Below are 20,043 nucleotides of genomic sequence, written 5' to 3'. Positions count from 1 at the left end.
CCAATTTTCGCCTCTTCTGACTCCCAGTCTTAAATCTCCAACTGCTATTGGCTATCTCAAACTTGATGTCCTTTTGGAATCTTTAACTCAAATATTCAAAACTAAACTTACTATCTTTCTCCTCAGACCCTCCTATTACTGTCAAAGGGGGCACCATCTTCCTATTCACCCAGGTTTCCAACCTAGTTGTCATTATTGACATTGTCTCTTGCCTCTCATATAGAACCTTTGCAACATAAACATACCTTTTTTTTTTTTTTATTAGACTACAACCACCCTGGTGTTAGGTCTCATTACTTCATGCTTAGACTACTGTATAGCCTTCCCTGCCTCAACTCTCTCCCTATTCTAGTCCATTAGGTCTAAAATGCTCATTCTAAAGCACAGGTCTGACTATATCATCCTCCAATTCAATAAACTCGGATGGCTACCAGTTATCTTCAGGATCAAATATAAATTACTTTGTTTTGGCATTCAAAGTCCTTCAAAAACTTGTCTGCTTCTGCCTTTTTCAGTCTTTTTATACCTTTCTCCTTCCATGTACTCAACAATCCAGTGACACTGGCCTCCTTGCTATTTTTCACACACAAGACATTTCATTCATATCCTTATTCCATACCCTTTTACTGAGTGAATTCCATGCCTTAAACTCATCTCCACCTCCCGGCTTCCTTGGCTTCACATCTCAACCAAAGTCACATCCTCTTCAAGCCTTTTCTTGGCCCTTCCTTGTTGCTAGTGGTTCTTGTCTATTGATAATCTCCTATTTATCCTATATAGTATTTTTTTTTTATTATACTTAGTGGTTTGCATGTTATTTCATGAGATTGTGATTTCCTTGAGAGCAGAGTATATGGACCATTCTTTGTTTCCCCAATGCTTAGTACAGTGCCTGACACTTTGTAGATGTTCAATAAATGCTTATTGGCTTAATTGGAGCAAAAGATTGTAGATGGAGAACTCAAAACCATCACTATTGATGGAAGTAACATCATGTCATTCTTTCCTAGAGGTAAGTAAGTAGCATTATCTTTTTAAATGAATGAAAAGGATTATTACTGTGTCAGGAATTTCTTTCCATTTCCCTAACCTAAGCACTTTTCACTACAGTTTAAGCCTCAAGAGAAAGGGAAAAGAGAAAAAAAAAATCTCAAGAGAAAACCTACTCATGGATACCTCTCTACATATTTGGACCAATGCTTTGAAGTTCCCTTTGATGGTTTGCTGGAGCTTATCATATCCTATTCATTTGTTGTGATGTTTCTTTGTTATGTCATTTCAGTCACATCTGATTTGGGATTTTCTTGGCAAACATACTGGGATGGTTTGCCATTTCCTTCTCAAGCTCATTTTACAGATGAGGAAATTGAGACAAACAGGGTTGTGACTTGCAAAGGGTCACATGGCTAGTAAATGCCTGAAGCCAGATTTGAATTCATGATATGAGTCTTCCTAATTCCAGGCCCAGTTCTGTATGTACCACTTAGCTGCCTATGTTATTTATAATGCCCCCAAAGTCCTTACTTAGTCTATTTTGTCTTAGAATCTTGAAACGTTACTATCAGATATTATTTACTAATAGAATAATAAAGCCCTTATCCAGATTGGCTACTGAGGGAGATCCTACTCTTTTTTTTTCACTTAATTCAATGATGTTTATCTTCTTTGGCCCCTGGAAGGACCTTGTTCTGTTGTGTAACCTTGTGAGGTCCCTTTGGATCTATTCTGAAGGGCGAACCTTTTGTCCTTGGAACCACCAGCATCCCACACTGTCTATACTAAGCCATAGCAGTTGCTTAATAAATGTTTGTTTGATTCTAAAAACCAGCTAAATTAACAAAATATATACCTTCCACCCAAATATTTTAAAATGCAGACCATCTTCAGAGTACTAGACAGATGAAGCAAAAATGCTGAGATCTTAACCAGGGTTGTTTGCTTAACACACTTTCCTATTATGAGTCATTTGACTTATACAGACCCACAATCTGTAACAAAATTTGTAATTTCAGTATTGTATCTCTAATCTTTTCTGAGAAATTCCATCTTTCATTTCCCTCTTGGGACCTCCTCTTTCTCTTCCTGTCTTATCTTGCAAGAATGACGCTGAAAACTGTTCTTTCATTAGTAGCTTCTGTCCTTGGAAAGAGAGTATCCATGATGGGTTAGAATATTTCAAATTTGTTTTCTCCTCCTACTCTTTTTCCACTTTTCTCCTAACTCATTAGGCAGAGTGATACAGAGAAAATAGCATGGGATTAGGAATCAGAAAACTTGGATTTGGGTTATGATTCTACCACTAAAAAAGCCTGACAGTCTTGAGCTATTTGATATTTAATTTCCCTCGTCCTGTGCTCTCTCATCTGTAAAATGGGGGATGATACAATTCTGCCAACCCCACAGTATTGTTAGGAAAATCACCATACAAAAATAATCAACATATCTATTAAAAACAGGAAGTGACTATCATGAGAGAAATTCCATTCAAAACAACTATAAAATGTGTTAATTATCTGGGAATTAACTTATGAGACATTCAGACCAATATACCTTTAATTACAGTATACTCTACAAAAATAGAGAAAGGCCGGAGCTCTGATTTACTTGGTATAGGGAACTTCCAGGTGAGGACAGCCCCTTTATCAATGCAGACCAGCACCTTCTCTGCATCTTTTGGGCTTAAAAAGTTGTGTAGAACAACTGAGAGGATGAGTGATTCACTCAGTCACAAAGCCAATATGTCCCAGGTAGGACTTGAACCCATATCTCACTCCACTACCCCCGTAGTGTCAAACACAAATAAAAGGGGAATCACTAACCCGTGCATACGTCTCTCCTTGGCTCATATTTTGACTTAGAAAACCACACATTAATATTATTTGTGTTGTATTACATATTTGCTTATTTGGTGAAACATTTTCCAGTGACATTTTAGCCTGGTTCAGTTGTCGGGGAGTTGTGTGCTGCATTGGTATCTCAGGGCCACATGCTTTTTCTCATCAGAGAATTAAAGAAAGACAAATATTTGGAGGAAGATTCATTCGTTCATTGCTTGGGGTTGGACTATGCCACTATAATAAGAACGATGCTTTTATCTCAATTTATATGCAGATTTGGTGCTGTACCAACTACCAGGGGTATAATTTATAAAACTAGAAAAAATAAAAACTATATTCACATGGAGGAAAAAAGGGTCTAGAATCTCCATGATGAAAAAAGGAATGAAAGGAATATGGTGTTACCAAATTTCAAGCTATATAAAGCAATAATCGTCAAAATTACATGACACTAGCTAAAATAAATCAATTAATTTTACATGAAGTTAATTAACTTCATTAATTAAATTAGTTAAACAAATTGAAAAAATAAGCCACAGATGTAGTCTAGTACAATTGCCCATTGCTTGAGAAATTCCAGAGCATAAATTACTGAGGGAAGGATTCTTAAGTTAATTAAGAGTTTCTGAGAAATCTAGAAAGCAGTTTGGCAGAAATTAGATTTAGACTAATATCTTACACCATATTTCACAATAATTTCTAAAGCCATATGTGACCTAAGTATAAAAGATCACATCATGAAAAAATAACTTTAGAGACTGAAAAGAGGTCATTGTCCCAAGTTTCACTAGGGAGAAATATTGTAAGAAAACAAAAGATAGAGTGGATCCCCAAAGACAAAGTGAGAGGTTTGCTTACATAAAACTGAAAAGCTCTAAAACTGGTGCCTTTAAAATATGAGAAACTGGGGTGGAGATTGAGGGAGGGAAATATTTGTATCAGATATATCTGAAGAAATTGCTATTACTGAGGAGATGAGTGATCCAAAGGTATAAACACACTGTTTTGAAAAGAATTGCAAGTCATTGTTGGTGGAGCTGTGAGTTGATCCAACCATTCTGGAGATCAGTTTGGAACTATGCCCAAAGGGCTATAAAAATGTGCATACCCTTTGACCCAGCAATATCGCTACTAGGACTGTATCCCCAAGAGATCATAAAAATGGGAAAGGGTCCCACATGTACAAAAATATTTATAGCAGCTTTTTTTGTGGTGGCCAAGAACTGGAAACTGAGGGATGCCCATCAATTGGCAGATGATTGAACATGTTGTGGTATATGAAAGTAATGGAATACTATTGTGCTATGAGAAATGACAAACAAATGGGCTTCGGGAAAAGCTGGAAAAATTTCTATGAACTGATACTGAGTGCAGTGAACAGAACCAGGAGAACATTATCCACAGTAACAGCCACAGTATGTGAGGACTGTTTCTGATAGACTTAGCCCTTCAGAGCAAGCCAAGGACATAAAACATTCCCAAAGGACTCTTGAGGCAAAATGCCATGCACATCCAGAGAAGGAACTACAGAATCAGAACACAGGATGAAGCAGACTATTTTCTCTTTTGTTAGGTTTTGTTTTGTTTTGGTTGTTTTCATGGTTTCTCCCATTCGTTTTAATTCTTCTGTGCAACATGACTAATGTGAAAATGTATTTAATAGGAATGTATGTGTAGAACTCATGTAAGATTGAATGCCATCTTGGAGTGGGAGGAAGGATGAGGGGGGGAGAAAATTTAAAATATATGGAAATGATTGTTGAAAACTGAAAACAAATAGATTAAAAAAGAAAAGAATTGCATACTGTCAATAGCCATGTTAAAAAATACTCCAAATAACTGATTGGGAAAAGAAAGGTAATTAGTATTTAATATACTGCCTATTGTGGGCCAGGCAATGTGATAAGGTGCTCTGTTTTGTTTTGCTTACAAATATTTTAAAATATTAACTCATTACAATATTGCCTAATGTGATAGTTAACCACAAATTAAAGAAATGTTGTTGTTCGTGTTTCATTTTTTGAAGAGGATCAATGACATCATGGGGTGATGTCTTGTGTATTAATTGGATTTAAGTGAGGCAGAGTTGCATAAAGGCATCAGCCTCACTCTCTCTTCTAGAGCCATCGAAGTCCAATGACAAGACAAAAATCAGGATGGCTAGCGATGGCCCAGGATACAGTATATGACCTTGCCATCTTTGATAGACAATCTCTAAGCGCTCCAAAGCACCTATTTCAGCTGCCTTCATGGCCACCTTTGAAACAAATTCTTCTCATCTGCCTATTTTGCTGGGACAAGTGTTCACATGCAGAAGTAGATATCCCCCTAACTCACTGGCAGGTTTGAGGCTTGCCAGTTACCCTCAACCTGGTTTAGCCAGTCTGCCAAGACAGTTTTCCAGGGGTGTGGCCACTGCACGTGCCACAGGTTGGGTGAAGGTGGATCCACCAAAGAGGGATAAGCAGCTCTGAAAAGTCTGCAAACCCTAACACCAGAGGTTCTCTTCCTCCCAGAACACCTTGTACACCCTAAATTAAAGAAATTTAAGTGAAAACAATGAGGCTTCACTTCATACCCATTTGATGGGAAAAGATGATTTTAAAGAACAAATGAAAGTAGCCAATATTGGAGGTGCTGTGGGAATGCAGGTACATTTACAGTGTTGGGGGAGCTATAAATTGTCCAGTTCTTGTTGGAAACATTTTGAAACTTTGTAAGAGACTTAAGTCTGATGAACACAATGGAATCAACCATCTAACTCAGCTCTGCTGATTCTCCCTAACCCCTCGAATTTTGCAGATCTCACTGCCGGCTTCATGCCACAGATTCCTTTAGTTATCCTTCAGTTGGGGGAAGCAGAGAGATCTTTTTTCTCTTGTTAGTTCAACTGATAAAATTTGAATTTTTACAGAGCAACTTTTATTAAAAATTAAAAAGGAAAAAAATACATTCATATAAGCATGAAAATGAGTATATAGAATAAAAATTTTTGTTCCTAAATTTAACATCTAGCCAGAGTTGCTGGCTGAGCTGGGGTGGCTTGGCTGGTATTGCTTATCAAGCAGCCCCCAATTTCTTAATGTCCTATTTTTTAGGAAAAGTTCTTTCATGAACCACTATGGATTCCTTTAAATGCAACAGTTAATTAAAATCATATGTAAACTTTTTTTCTCATCCAAATCTATGGACCTCTGGAAATCTTTCTGTGGACCCCAGGTAAAAGAACCTTGTTCTAAACAAAGCTTCTAGACAAAAAGTAAATTGAGGTTCGTCAATTGCCACAGTCATAGGATCATAGATCAGGACGCTGAGGCCTGAGAGATTGTGACTTGCTATAGCTAGCAGCAAGGGAATCAAAATTAGGTTGGCTAACTTCAAGTCTGCTGCTCTTTCCCTACACCCAAGGCAATATATTTTTTTAAATTTTAATTAATTTTTAGTTTTCAACATTCACTTCCATAAGATTTTTGAGTTCTAAATTTTCTCCTCCACCCTCCCCAGAACTGCATGCAATCTGATATAGGCTCTATATATACATTCATATTAAACATTTTCACATTAGTCATACTGCAAAGAAGAATTCTTGTGGTGTTGTGTTTGTCCTTCGTTCTCAAAGAGGACCATGACACTAAGATGATGACATGACTTGCAGTTGACTTTGATTTGAGTGAGGGAGGGCTGTGCAGGTCACCAGCCTCACTTTCTCCTCCAGAGCCATCTGAGTCCAGTGGCCTGATATTCATCAGGACAACTGGAGATGGCCCAGGATGCAATGGGAGACCCTGGACCTTTCAGGCTAAGGTCTTATCACGTTCTCATTTTGAGTGAGATACATCCATTCAATGAATAGGCTTCTTTAAGTTACTCAAGGGATGGCCCCTTTAATTAAAAAAAATCAAACTGGGAAAAAATCAAACTGGGAGGGGAAGATCCTCAGGGTTCAGGTTGTGTATGACAGGGACAAAAGAAGAATTAGAACCAATGGAAGGAACCACAAGAAAGAAACAAAACAAACAAACAAAAAAGAGCAAAGAGTATGCTTTCATCTGCATTCAGACTCCATACTTTTTCTGGTTGTAGATAACATTTTCCATCATGAGTCTGAGGCTACACATTGACTTAGAAAACCACATTAATATTAATTAATGTAATAGATATAATTAATATTATTAATATAATGTATGTAATATAATTAATTGTATATATCATATATTATTTATATATTATATAATTAATTATAAATAATTTAACTAATATAATATAATTATTAATATAATTAATATTATCTGTGATATATTTTTATTTACTTTGTTAAACATTTCACAATTACATTTCCATCTGGTTTGGATTCCTTTGGGAGTTTTGCAGGCAGGTGACTCCTGGTCTAATGAAATTTTGTGCTATAGTCAGATTTTGATCTTTCCTTTCAAGGGTGGGAAGAGAATAGAACCAAGACCCTTCCTGTACAGTCTCGCAGAGAGATAGACCAGTATCCAACATCATATTCCACATGTCAGCTTCCTCAGCCTCACTTTTAAATTTGGGTCACTAAGGGATAGAAAACAGGACAATAAAATAACCATCCCTTTTATCAGCTCTGAGAAGCAAGTACCCAGAAAGTTGTCAAAATTTCTCCAATGGAAGCAGAAATATGGTGCCCTTGGACTCTGGTCTCTTTTAATATAGTACATTCTGCTTCATATTGCAGTTACCAGTGTATTTGGCATTCCTTGTACTAGCTTGTAAATTCCTTGACTGAGAATTTATCTTGGCCTTCCATGTGATCTAATACTAGGCTTTGGGTTCAGTAGATGTCAAATAGTCATTTTCATTTAGGTGCAGAAATTTGGAGATGGCCATATTTAGGCTATCCCTGTGTAGCTCATGAGATCATTTATGTGTTACATGCACAGTTAGAAAACAGATTTAGTTGTGGAAGAAGAGGACATAGGAATGCTTCCTGTAGACTGGGAATAATATGGGACTTGTATAGTGAAAAACTGACTAGGTGGGCAAGCTGAGCATGCACCCAGAGTTGGGTTGGCTGTTAGGTCCCAGAATAAAGAGGAAGAGTCAACACCTGCCCAGGTGAAGGCAAGAATGCCTCCAGAGCCCTCTCAAGAGAAGGCTGTAGGAAGAGGTAAGGGAGAAGTAAGAAAATGGGAAAGGTGGGGTGAGGCTTGGGAGGGAGATGGAAGAAACACAGATAATTGGTTTTATATAACACTCTAAGATTATTATTAGCTCATTTGGTCCTTATAAGCACCCTGTAAGATACAAGTATACAAGTATAATCTCCATTTTATAGATCAGGAAACTGAGAAAGTTTAACTCCCTGTGTTCATAACTAGTGTAATTCAATCCAAGTCTGCCCCAAATTTCAGACTTTGCTCTTTGCCCTCTACTGTACCATGTCCCCTTTTATTTAGATAGTCAGATAGGGATAAAAAAAAAAAATATTGTGATAAGAAAGCCAAGGGAAGGAGACAGAATATTTTGCAAGAGCTTTATCTAAAGTCCACGTAAAGGAAAGGGACAAAGTAGAGGAACTCTCAGAAGGACTTCTACTTATTTAAGGAGAAAGAAGGAGCAGGAAAAAAATGAAAATAACAGCCTAGCTCATATTGAAGGAAGATAAATTTCTAAAGGATAATAGCTAACATTTATAGAGCACTACCAGGTTTGCAAAGTACTTGGCAAGTTTTATCTCATTTGATCTAAATTTGATTATTTACATGTGTTACCTCCCAGCAACCCTGCTATTCTTATCTAGATTTTACTGAATGGGAAACTGAGGGTAAGTGACTTGTTCAGAGTCACACAGCTAAATGTCTGAGAGAATTTGCACTCAGGCACTTTGAAATCTTTCTGACTCCCAGATCAGCACTCTGTTCACTCTCTATCTAGCTGGGACTCCTTAGCTAGCATGAAAGTTGAACTTATGAAAGTAACCTAGCCAGAGAAGTCAGAAAAAAAGGCTGCCAAAAGAAGCCCTGAAAGGTTAGATATAATCACATAAATATTGGAATGGAACTACAAACAGCAGAAAAAATGCAGAAAAGCTGGAATTGAAGCTGAAGAAGAAGAAAAAGGTGGATCTACTTTTAAGGATAAGAAAAAAACTGAAATACAGAAAAGAAAATGTGTTTGCGAAGGGCCTGGGTGAGGATGGAGGCAAGCAGGAAAGAAGAGAATCTACCAAGTAGGACTAACATGGAGATTCAAAATATATACAAAGGGGGTAAAGAGTCTGATGTGAGTCCAATCCAAGGAAGATGTGCCTGTGTAAGCTGCCTATGGAAATTCATTGGCTATTATATCTATCACTACATTTTATATATATATATGTATGTATGTATATATTACACATACATTACATATGTATGACATGATCTATGAGATCTAGATTGAAAATGATTAGGTTGGGAATTATGCTGTAAAAAGAACCAATTTGTGAATATATACATATGTTGTACTATAAAAGGATCCAATTTGTGAATATATATATATATACATATATATGTGTTGTACTACATACATATGCTATTAAAGGATCTGATTTGTGAATATATATTGTACTATAAAAAGATCAGATTTATGAATATATATACATATATGCTATATGTATATATATACATATATTGTACTACGTAAGTATACTACTAAAGGATGAGATTTGTGAATAGATACACATATATGCTATATTATATTATACATAGTATAATATAGCACATATGTGTACATCCACAAATCTGATCCTTTTATAGTACTATATATGTATGTGTATATATGTATATAGAACAATATATCTATATATTATATACGTATATGATTGGGGTAGCTAGGTGGTGCAGTGGATAGAACACCAGGTCAGGAGGACCTGAGTTCAAATCTCACCTCAGATATTTGACACTCACTAGCTGTGTGACTCACTTAACCCCAATTGCCTCATCCTGGCTCATCTCCAGTCATCCTGATGAATATCTGGTCACTGGATTCAGATGGCTCTGGAGAAGTGAGGCTGGTGATCAGAGCCCTCCCTCACTGAAAACAAAGTCAAGTGCAAGTCATGTCATTATTTCTCTGATGGCATGGTTTTCAACAATGAAGGATGAACACACACATGTATATGATTAATTAATATAAGAAAATTATTTAATGATATATAGAACATTTTGTAGCCAAATGCAAACCTTGGCACTGCAAGTGTCAGAAGGAAAAAGGAGTGAGGCAAAACTGTAAGCCACTAGCACTGTATCCTGAGCATCAGGCCAAGTACAAAAACTGATCTGGTGTTGGAAACATAGCTGAGAGGCTTGATACTGAACAAATACAACCTGAGGACAGAAATGCCGCCATGCTAGGTTGGACCAGATGACTCAAACATGAGTCCAATAGTCTACCTTTGCCGGTGGTATCAAGGGATGCTTTTGTTGGGAAAACTTGGTGGCCTAATATGATGTTGATCTAAAAAAACTGGACTTACGTCCCAGATGTCATGAAGACCTTATAAGATAAATCACATTTATCCAGCTCTGTATAAGACTCTTTTCTCACAGCATTCCTGTAAGGAAGGTAAGGTAAGTATTACAGATGAGGGACCTGAGGCTCAGAAGGTTGAAATAACTTGTCCTTAGTTACAAAGCTGGGATTCAGACCCAACTTTCCCAACTTCCATGTCTGGCTGTCTTTCCAATTATTCCATGCTATGAGGGGTGAAGTCATCCAATGGGTGTGTGTATTCTCACAACATTTTTAAACTAGGCACAATTAACCATAACATCATAGCTAAGAGGTCCTACAGAAATATGTAGAAATTCCCTGAGGGCAGAGGCTGTGTTTTCTACTCTCAGGCTTTTACCTCTTTAGCAGGCTTTAATACAGTTCAGTACTCTATGTACGTAGGAGAGCTTCCAGTACAGGAAGTGATGAGATCAAACCAGTATCTTAGACTTAGACGGGAGTTCAGAAGCCCCTCACTTTCCAGTTGAGAAAAATGATGCCCAGGGAAGTTGAGGGACTTGTCCCAGCTCATAGAGGGTGTAAGCATCAGAAACAGAATTTGAACCTATGTTCAACATGCTGATACCAGAACTAAAATGTTTTCCCTGGTTTACATTGCCTCTTAAAAAAGGACATCAGGTTTGGCCTTGCCCTATATGATTGTATCCGTTTTTCTTTGCTTTCTTCCCCAGGCATCGTGTTTGCACGTTATGGTCCAATCTGGAGACAACAGAGAAAGTTCTCTCACTCAACCCTTCGTCATTTCGGTCTAGGAAAGCTTAGTCTAGAACCCAAGATCATCAAGGAGTTTAAGTACGTGAAGGAGGAAATGCAGAAACATGGAGGAAACCCCTTTAATCCTTTCCCCATTATTAGTAATGCCATCTCCAACATCATCTGTTCCATGTGCTTCGGCCAGCGCTTTGAATATAACAACAGTGACTTTAAGAAGATGCTTAACCTCATGTCCAGGGGACTTGAAATCAGCATAAACAACCAGATTCTTCTAATCAACATTTGCCCTTGGCTGTATTACCTTCCCTTTGGGCTCTTCAAGGAATTAAGACAGATTGAAAAAGATTTAACTGTTTTCCTGAAAGGAATCATCAGAGAACATCGGGAGACCTTGGATATGGAAAATCCCCAAGACTTCATAGACATGTACCTTCTCCATATGGAACAGGAGACAAAGAATAACTGTAACAGTAGCTTCAATGAGGACTACTTGTTTTATATCATTGGAGATCTCTTCATTGCTGGCACGGATACTACAACCAACTCTTTACTATGGTGCCTTCTGTACATGTCATTGAACCCCGAGGTGCAAGGTAAATAATGGCTGCTTTTGTTATCTGTGTTCTTCATTTAGGATCAATTAATCAATCAACATTAAGCCGCTACTATGTACCAGCCACCTTGCTGAGCACTGGGAATAGAAAAACAGTCGCTGACCTCAAGAAACTTACAATCTAATGGGCTAGGCAACATGCAAGCAAATAAAATACAAAGCAAACTATACACAGGATAAGCAGGAAATAATTAAAAGAGAGAAGGCACTAGAATCGAGGGGTTAGGGAAGGCTTCCTGGAGAAGTTAGAGCCAGAAGGGGTCTCACTCATTTTACAAAGGAAAAAACTGCTGCCCAAGGAGGGAACTGAAGCTAAGTGACTGGTTCAAGGTTCCACTTGTAGTAACAGAAGATGGGATTTGAATATGGGTCCTCTGATCACCTGAACCCCTCCTACCTTTCTGTCTTCTTACACCTTACTGCCCCCTTCCGTTGACGCTGACCTCCTAGCTTTTCTGTATACAAGATGTTCCATCTCCAAATGGTTCTCTGTGTCTACAATACTCTCCCTCTTCCTCTGTGCCTCCTGGCTTCCTTCAAATCCCAGCCAAAATTCTGCTTTATCAGACTTTCCTGATCTTCCTTGATGTTAGTACTATCTCTGTACTGATTATTTCCAAATTATCCTGAATATATCCTGTTTGTACATAGTTGCTTTCATGTGGTCTTCCCCTTTAGACTGGTGAGACCCTCTGGGGTAGGAATTGTCTTTTGATATTCTTCTTATCCCTAGTGCTCAGCAAAGTGCCTGGAGCATAGGTGTTTAATGAATGCTTGTGGACTAAGCGACTCGAGTTCAGAGTCAGTACAAGATGTTGCCTCCAGGGGACATTTAAATCATGGGCAAACTCTTTGTTTTGGGATGCCATCAGGACAGCTGAGCTGTGTCCAAGAGTTGAGTTTTGTCAATGTTGGCAAGATTAATATTTTGTTAGGAAAGAGAAAAAAAAGGAAATGTAAAGGTGAAGAGAGAAAAAAGGAAAGAGAAAGGGAATATACATGCTACAGTGAGGGACTCCAGTGATTCCATCATGGTACTCCACAATGGTAGCGGTGTCATAAATTACTCTCTCCTAATTTAAACATTTAGAGTACAGCACTGATTTCTAAGGAACCCATGAATGAAGAGGTGATAGTATAAAATCCCTAGTATTTTAATGGTGAATGTCCTCTGTCCTCTGAAGCTCCTCATTTTATGGATGAAGAACATAAGACTGAAGGAAGTCTAATTTCTTTGATCAAGGTCACACTGCCAAGTTATCAGTCATCACTAGCTATTTATTGAGCACCCACTATGTGCAAGGCATCATGGAGAATACTAAGACTTGAAAACAATTCCTACTATGAGCCTACTAATTCCTACTATCAAACACTTGAGTGACACCCTCATTCTTCTGGCTTCCTAGACTCATGTTGTAGCTCTAAGAAATTATATTCTCCAGCCAAGATAAGATCCAGTGAGAATCCAGTGATTGGGGATGGGTGTGACCAGATTTTATATGCGTATGTATATATGTATATGGACATGACCCAATTGAGCTTATTTTTTATTCCTTTCCTTGCCCTCAGTAATCTATATTTTACAATTTGGCACCACCCTGACTTCCCACTATTTTGGACATTCTCCTACAAGTCCTTACCCCCTGAAAATGCCCCTCACTCTAGCTTCCATGCTTTTGCCCAGGTTCTCCCTTATGCCTCATTCATGCCATCTTTTAAGGTTTAGCTCAAATGCCACTTCCTCCAGGAAGCCTTTCTTGATCCCATAGTTGATAAAGACCCTTCTTCAGACCTAATGATGAGGTTCAGACTCTGGGAGCCTCCTGGAGCTCCCCTTGAATCTTCCCACTTAATCTGGCCTTTCTTAACTCAAATCTAATCTTCCCATTTGTTCAGGCAGTCTCTGGAAGCTCATCAAGATCTGTCTTCATTCCCATACCTCCTCTATCAAAATCTCTGGATTGCCCCACCCGCTTCCCACCCAAACCCTCCATTGTCTCATATCTCCTGATTGCCTCCAGCTGTTTCCAGCCTTTGACCCTCCTTGGACTTTTCCTCAAGACCCTTCCTAAACCCCTCCTCCCATCACCCTGGACTACCAGACCACCCACCCCCATCCCTCCTATACTCTTTTCTGTATTTAAGTTCCATCTTGCCTCCATGAAGGCACTAAGATTCAATCCAGCTCAGACTCTGTCTAGCTGGGATTCTATCTGGCCCGCTTGTGCATACAAGCGTCACAAATGCTTAGGCTTCTTAAGAGACAACTCAAGATGGCGAATCTTTAATAAACTTTGTTTTCTTTGGCTTTAAGAAGGCTTGAGTCGAATTCATTCGAGCATGACCCAGACTGTCGGTCTTTTGGGGTCCCCTCTCACCCTGAACATCTTCAGGTCTAGAGTTGAGAAGAACTGAGAGCTCAAATCTGAGCTCAAATACTTACTAGCTGTGTGATGCTTTGCCAGTCACTTTACCATTCTCTGCCTCAGTTTCCTCAGTTGTAAAATTGGGATGAAAATAGCACTTACCTCCCAGGGTTGTTGTAAGGATGAAACAAGATAATATCTGCAGTGTTTAGCATAGTACCTTGCACATAGTAGGTATTTAAGAAATACGTGTTTCCTTCTTTCCTTCTTGCTTAGCTTCATATAAAATTGAATGGGACTCTTCTCCATGTTGAGTCTTCTCCACATCTTCTCATTTTTCTTTTCCTTTTTCATACAGAAAAGGTCCACAAAGAAATTGAAAAGGTCATTGGTCCTGACAGAGCTCCATCCCTCACTGACAAGGTCCACATGCCCTACACGGAAGCCACCATCATGGAGGTGCAGAGGATGTCCGTGGTAGTTCCTTTAGGCATTCCTCATATGACTTCAGAAAAAACCAGTAAGTCCACAAATGCTGGGTTGTTTGTTGATGGGTATGTTTTTTAACATTATTTTGAGGAGGATTCCTTCTTCCACCCTGAGAGATGCTTCGAATCACTGGAGTGATTGTGTCATCAGAAACCAGCAACTCCACCTTGCTTAAGGCAGATCCAACCGTTAGGTATCTTGTATGAGAAAAGGTACAGATAACATGTTATATAACAACTAGGTATTTTTAATATGCCTTTTTTGACCTTTAATCTCCTGTTATTAAACAGTCCTCCAGATATCCCAAGATTCATAAGTCCAAGACCATTTGGACGTTTTCCATGAAAACTGTAGCCTTCTGAAAACTCGCTTTCAGAGCCCCTCTGTAGTAACAGAGGCCTGTTTGCATGGGCACAGATGTGTCAGTAATCGTGATGACCTACCTGTCTCCCTCCCCCTGCCTCCTGTTCCTTGTCTGACTATGGCCCAGGTGAGACACAAGGAGGTAACAATAAGAAATATAAGCAGAGACAGTAACTGCAACAATAAAAATAAATAGCATTTATGCATCTCTTTAAGGTTTGCAAATCTTAGAAAGTGCTGCTAAAGGTGGAATTAGGTGTTTTAGTGCTATAGGGGGAAACGTGCCAGATTTGGAATTAGAGGGCCGGGTCACTTAACATCTCCATCTGTAAAATGAGGAGGGAGTAGTGCATTCTGGAAAGATAGCAGAGCAGGTCAGAAATTTCCAGGCTCTCCAAATTTCCTCCACAGAATATCACCACAAAATGAACATAGAGTAACAGAAATCAAGGGGTAAAGCAGATGTCCTCCTAAAACAGCTTGAAAGGACTTCAGAAAGGACACAACATTCCTGGGGCTGAGGCTTGGCTTGAGTGAAGTGTAGATGCCTTCAGGCCAAGTGCACTGAATCAACAAACTGTAGACCCTGAGGGCAGCTCCTTCAGGAAGCAGGTAAGATCTCCAGAAATTTCACCTAAGGAACTTTTACCTCACAAACTTTCATCTAATGATGAGTGGGGGAAGATTGAAGGACCTTCCCGGCTTCGGGATTCCAGGCTTATCTCTGCAGACCAGATGCTACCCCAGGTTGCACCTGTGGGTGAAGAGGAGTGAGCACAAACCAGGGGTGTGCAGTACAGTAGGGAGCTAGATCATTTTCCGGACAGCATGGCTGGGGGCCCTAACTGTGGCTTAGGGAAGGAGAGGAGTCTCTGAGGTTGAGCCACTGGAGAGAATTTAGAAAAGAACTATAAGGAAGACCTGAGGCCTGGGACAACATTACCCACAGTCCAGGATTAAAACCTGATCATAATAATAAGCTGCTAAAAATAAAAGAAAAATGAGTAAGCAAAGGAAAAAGAACCTGACCATAGACAGCAACTGTGGTCAAAAGAATAACATCAAATGGTCACAAGCCCCAAAAGAGTTTTTGGAACAATTTAAAAAGGAATTCAAAAATTAGAGATTGAGGAAAAACTGAGAAAAAAAATAAAAGTGATACAAGAAAATTATGAAAAAAATGTTAACCGATTGGAAAAAGAGGTCCAAAATCTTAAGGAAGAAAATAACTCCTTGAAAACTAGAATGGGGCAAGAGGAATTGAATGACATTATAAGACATTAAGAAATAATAAAACCAGAGAAACTAGAAGAGAATGTGAAACATTAGAAAAATAACTGATCTGGAGAACAGATTGTGAAGAGATAATATAAGAAGTGATGGACTACCTGAAAGTTATGATTAAAAAATAAAAGGATCTGGATACACTTTTATAAGAAATGATTAAGGAAAATTACCCTAAAGTTCTGGAACAAGAGGGTAAAGCAGAAATGGAGAAAAATGTACCACTCATCTCTTAAACAAGATCCCAAGAGGAAAACTTACATGAATGCCATAGCCAAGTTTTAAAACTCTCAGGTAAGGAGAAAATATATCATGAAACAAGAAAAAAATTTAAATACTGTGGAGATACAATCAGGATTTCATAAGACCTAGTGGCTTCTACAATAAAACAATAAAGGTTTTGGAACATTATATTTCAAAGAGTAAAAGAGTTGGGGTGGTGACTAACTTACCCAGAAAAGTTGAGTGTAATGCTGAATGAAAAAAAAATGGACATTTGACAAACTGAAAGACCTTCAGGTGTTGGTAACAAAAAGATTAGAACTCAATGGAAATTTTGATATAAACAGTACAAAAGAAATATAAGGAAAACATTAAAGACTAATTATAAGGGCTTTATTAAGGCCATCTATATCTATACATATATATAATCAGAATTATCTAAGAAATAGAAGAGTAGATCAATGGGAACAGAGTGGACATAAAAATTACAGCAGCCAATAAATATAATAACTTTGTATTTGACAAAAGTAAGGCTTAAGATTTGGGATAAGAATTCATTACTTGATAAAAAAAAATTGAGAAAACTGGAAAGAAATACGACAGAAATTGGGTATAGACCAATATCTTACATCCTTTACCAAGATAAGGTCGAAATGGATGCATGACCTAGATATAAAGAGACAGATTTTAAGAAAATTTGAAGAACATAGAGCATGCTACTTATCAGACTTATGGATAGGTGAACAATTTATCAATAAATAAGATATGGAGAACAGAGTGAGTTATAAAATGGATAGTTTTAATTATGTTAAGTCAAAAAAGTTTTTGTGCAAATAAATGAAGGTACATCAGAAAGAAAGCAGAAAATTATGGGGCAGGTTTTATAGACAGCTTCTCAGATGAAGGTCTCATAGCTCAGCTATATAAAGAACTTTTTCAAATCTTTAAGAATGTGAGTCATTCTGATGAGGTTGAGGGGTGATGGGTACCCCAAAATACCGAAACAGTCTGGGTCGTGCTCCAATGAATTTGACCCAAGCCTTCTTAAAGCCAAAGAAAACAATGTTTATTAAAGATTCGCCAAATTGGGTTGCCTCTTAAGGAACCTAAGTATTTGTAACGCTTGTATTCACAGGCAGGCCAGATAGAATCCCAGCTAGACAGAGTCTGAGCTGTATTGAATCTGAGTGCCTTCATGGAGACAAGATGGAACTTAAATACAGAAAAGAGAATAGGAGGGAGGGGGATTGGGGGAGGGGGGGGTACAGTCTGGTAGTCTAGATCGATGGGAGGAGGGGTTTAGGAAGGGTCTTGAGGAGAAGTCCAAGGAGGGTCAAAGGCTGGAAATGGCTGGAGGCTATCACGAGACAGACTAGGGGGCAGACTAGGAGGCAGACTAGGGGGCGCCTAGGTGGGAAGCAGGTGGGGCAATCCAGAGATCTTGATAGGGGCAGCATGTGGATAGATACAGATCTTGATGGGAGTGGTCAGCAGCCTGGGGAATGGGGTTTGGATGGGATCAAGGGTGGGGGGGTGAAACAGAGACCTGAATAGAATGATAATGAAAAGTCCTTGGGCTTCCTGAGACTGCCAGAACAAATGGGAAGGTTAGATTTGAGTAAGAAAGGCCAGATTAAGTGGGAAGGTTCCAGGGGAGCTCAAGGAGGCTCCCAGAGTCTAAATCCCATCAATTCCCCAGTTGATAAATGTCCAACAGATATGAATAGGGAGTTTTCTTATGAAGAAATAAAAATAATTTGTAGTCACTTGAAAAAAATGCTCTAAATCATTATTGATTAGAGAAATGCAAATCAAAATAACCTTGAGCTATCATTTTACACCTAACAGAATGGTTAAAATGATTGAAGGGTGAAGCAACAAATGTGGCAGGGGATTTGGAAAAAATTTGGAAACTAATTTATTGTTTGTGGAATTGTGAAATGATCCAAACATTTTGAAAAACAATCTGGAATTATGCCCAAAGGTTTATTAAACTGCTCATACCCTTTGACTCAGTAATACCACTACTAGTTCTATTTCCAAAGATGATTAGAAAAAAAGAATCTATATGTTTTGAAATATTTATAGTAACTCTCTTTGTGGTGGCAAAGAACTGGAATTTGTGAAGATGCCTGTCATTTGGGGAATGGCTGAACAAGATACAATATATGATTGTGATGGAATACTACTGTGTAAGAAATGAGCTAAAAAAATAATGAGCTCGATGATCTTAAAATAACGTGAATAGACTTGCATGAAATAGTGAAGAGCCAAGTAAACTGAACAAAGAGAATATTGTACACAGTAACAGCCACATTAGCTTAAGAACAACTGAGAGCAAATAAGTCATTTTGACTATTATAAATACCCAAATTAACAACAAAGGACATATGAAGCTATCTGCATAAAAAAACTTAAATAGAAGTATGTATAGAATGATTTTACATATATATACATACATACACACATATTTGTGGCTAATGGAAGCCATGGTGGGGGAGAAAAAAGGAAAAAAGAAATTTACATGATAACTTTATTATATATTAATGGAATAGCAAATTATACATAATAGATTAGCAATTTCATGTTCAATCATCTTTTTTATTATACTGTGTTGTGGAAATGCTTGTTTTATTTCATAAATTAAAAATAAACTAAATAAAAAAATTAAAATAAAATGAGGGAATCTGGATTAACTGACTTATAAGGTCCCTACCACTCGATATTTATAATAATATACAATATAATCATTATAATAAGTCATTTCTGCCTCTAATAACAATAATAAAAACTCATATTTATATCACACTTTGTGATTTACAAAGTATTTTATAAATGTTATCTCATTTTTTCCTTACTTCAACCCTATGAGGTAGAAAGGAGGAAATCCAGGCAGATAGAAGGTTCAGTGATTTGCCTAGGGTCACACAGTGAGCGTCTAAGGCCATATTTGAACTCAGGACTCTCTGATTCCAAGTTCAGCCCTTTGTGCACTCTACCACCAAGCTCATTCTAGATCTATAATTCTATCTATGATCCTTGAGTTTTGCACTTCTGGACAAATTTGGCACCAGGGGGAATCTAGCCATGCTAATCATGAGTTCTAACTCTTAGTTTAGTCTTCTATTTTAGAATACATTTTTGTTATTAAAATATAGAAATTCCCTCCCTCTCCATACAGACCATTTTAATTTCTAGGAAACACAACTCTAGCCTATTGAATCTTAAGTATCAAAGGGACCTTAATGGTCATCTTATCCAAGTTTTCCCAGAACGTATAAATTCTCCATACATCCCTAATAAATTTTCAAACTCATCTCAAGTGTCACTTTCTGCAGTAGACTTTTCTGAGATTCCTCAATGGTTAGAATCTTCTCCTATGAAGTTATCTTTTTTTCCCATATTAAAATGGAAGCTTTTTCAGGGCAGGGTCTTTTTTTGCCTTTCTATGTATACCCAGGGCTTAGCACAGTTGCTGGTATATAGTCAGCACTTAATAAGCCACTATTGATTACTTAATTAATTGCTCCAGTGACCTATCACCCTTCCACTTACCCACCATGTAACCTTGGGTGAGTCATTTATGGAACTGGTTTCCTTATCTGTAAAATGAAGAGGTTGAACTAAA

At 38.0% G+C, this 20,043-nt stretch overlaps 1 protein-coding gene across 1 annotated transcript in view; it reads left to right on the top strand.

Annotated features, from left to right (window-relative positions):
- Positions 1 to 20,043, top strand: part of CYP2U1 (cytochrome P450 family 2 subfamily U member 1) — a 45,059-nt gene that overhangs the window by 14,941 nt on the left and 10,075 nt on the right. The window contains exons 2-3 of the mRNA XM_072624279.1: positions 11,036 to 11,671; positions 14,416 to 14,577. Of these exons, the coding sequence (XP_072480380.1) occupies positions 11,036 to 11,671; positions 14,416 to 14,577 (798 nt within the window). The remainder of the gene's footprint in view (positions 1 to 11,035; positions 11,672 to 14,415; positions 14,578 to 20,043) is intronic.

This window comes from Notamacropus eugenii, chromosome 7, assembly GCF_028372415.1.
Source record: "Notamacropus eugenii isolate mMacEug1 chromosome 7, mMacEug1.pri_v2, whole genome shotgun sequence".
Lineage (NCBI taxonomy): Eukaryota > Metazoa > Chordata > Mammalia > Diprotodontia > Macropodidae > Notamacropus > Notamacropus eugenii.
This window is presented reverse-complemented; position numbering and strand designations above follow the sequence as displayed.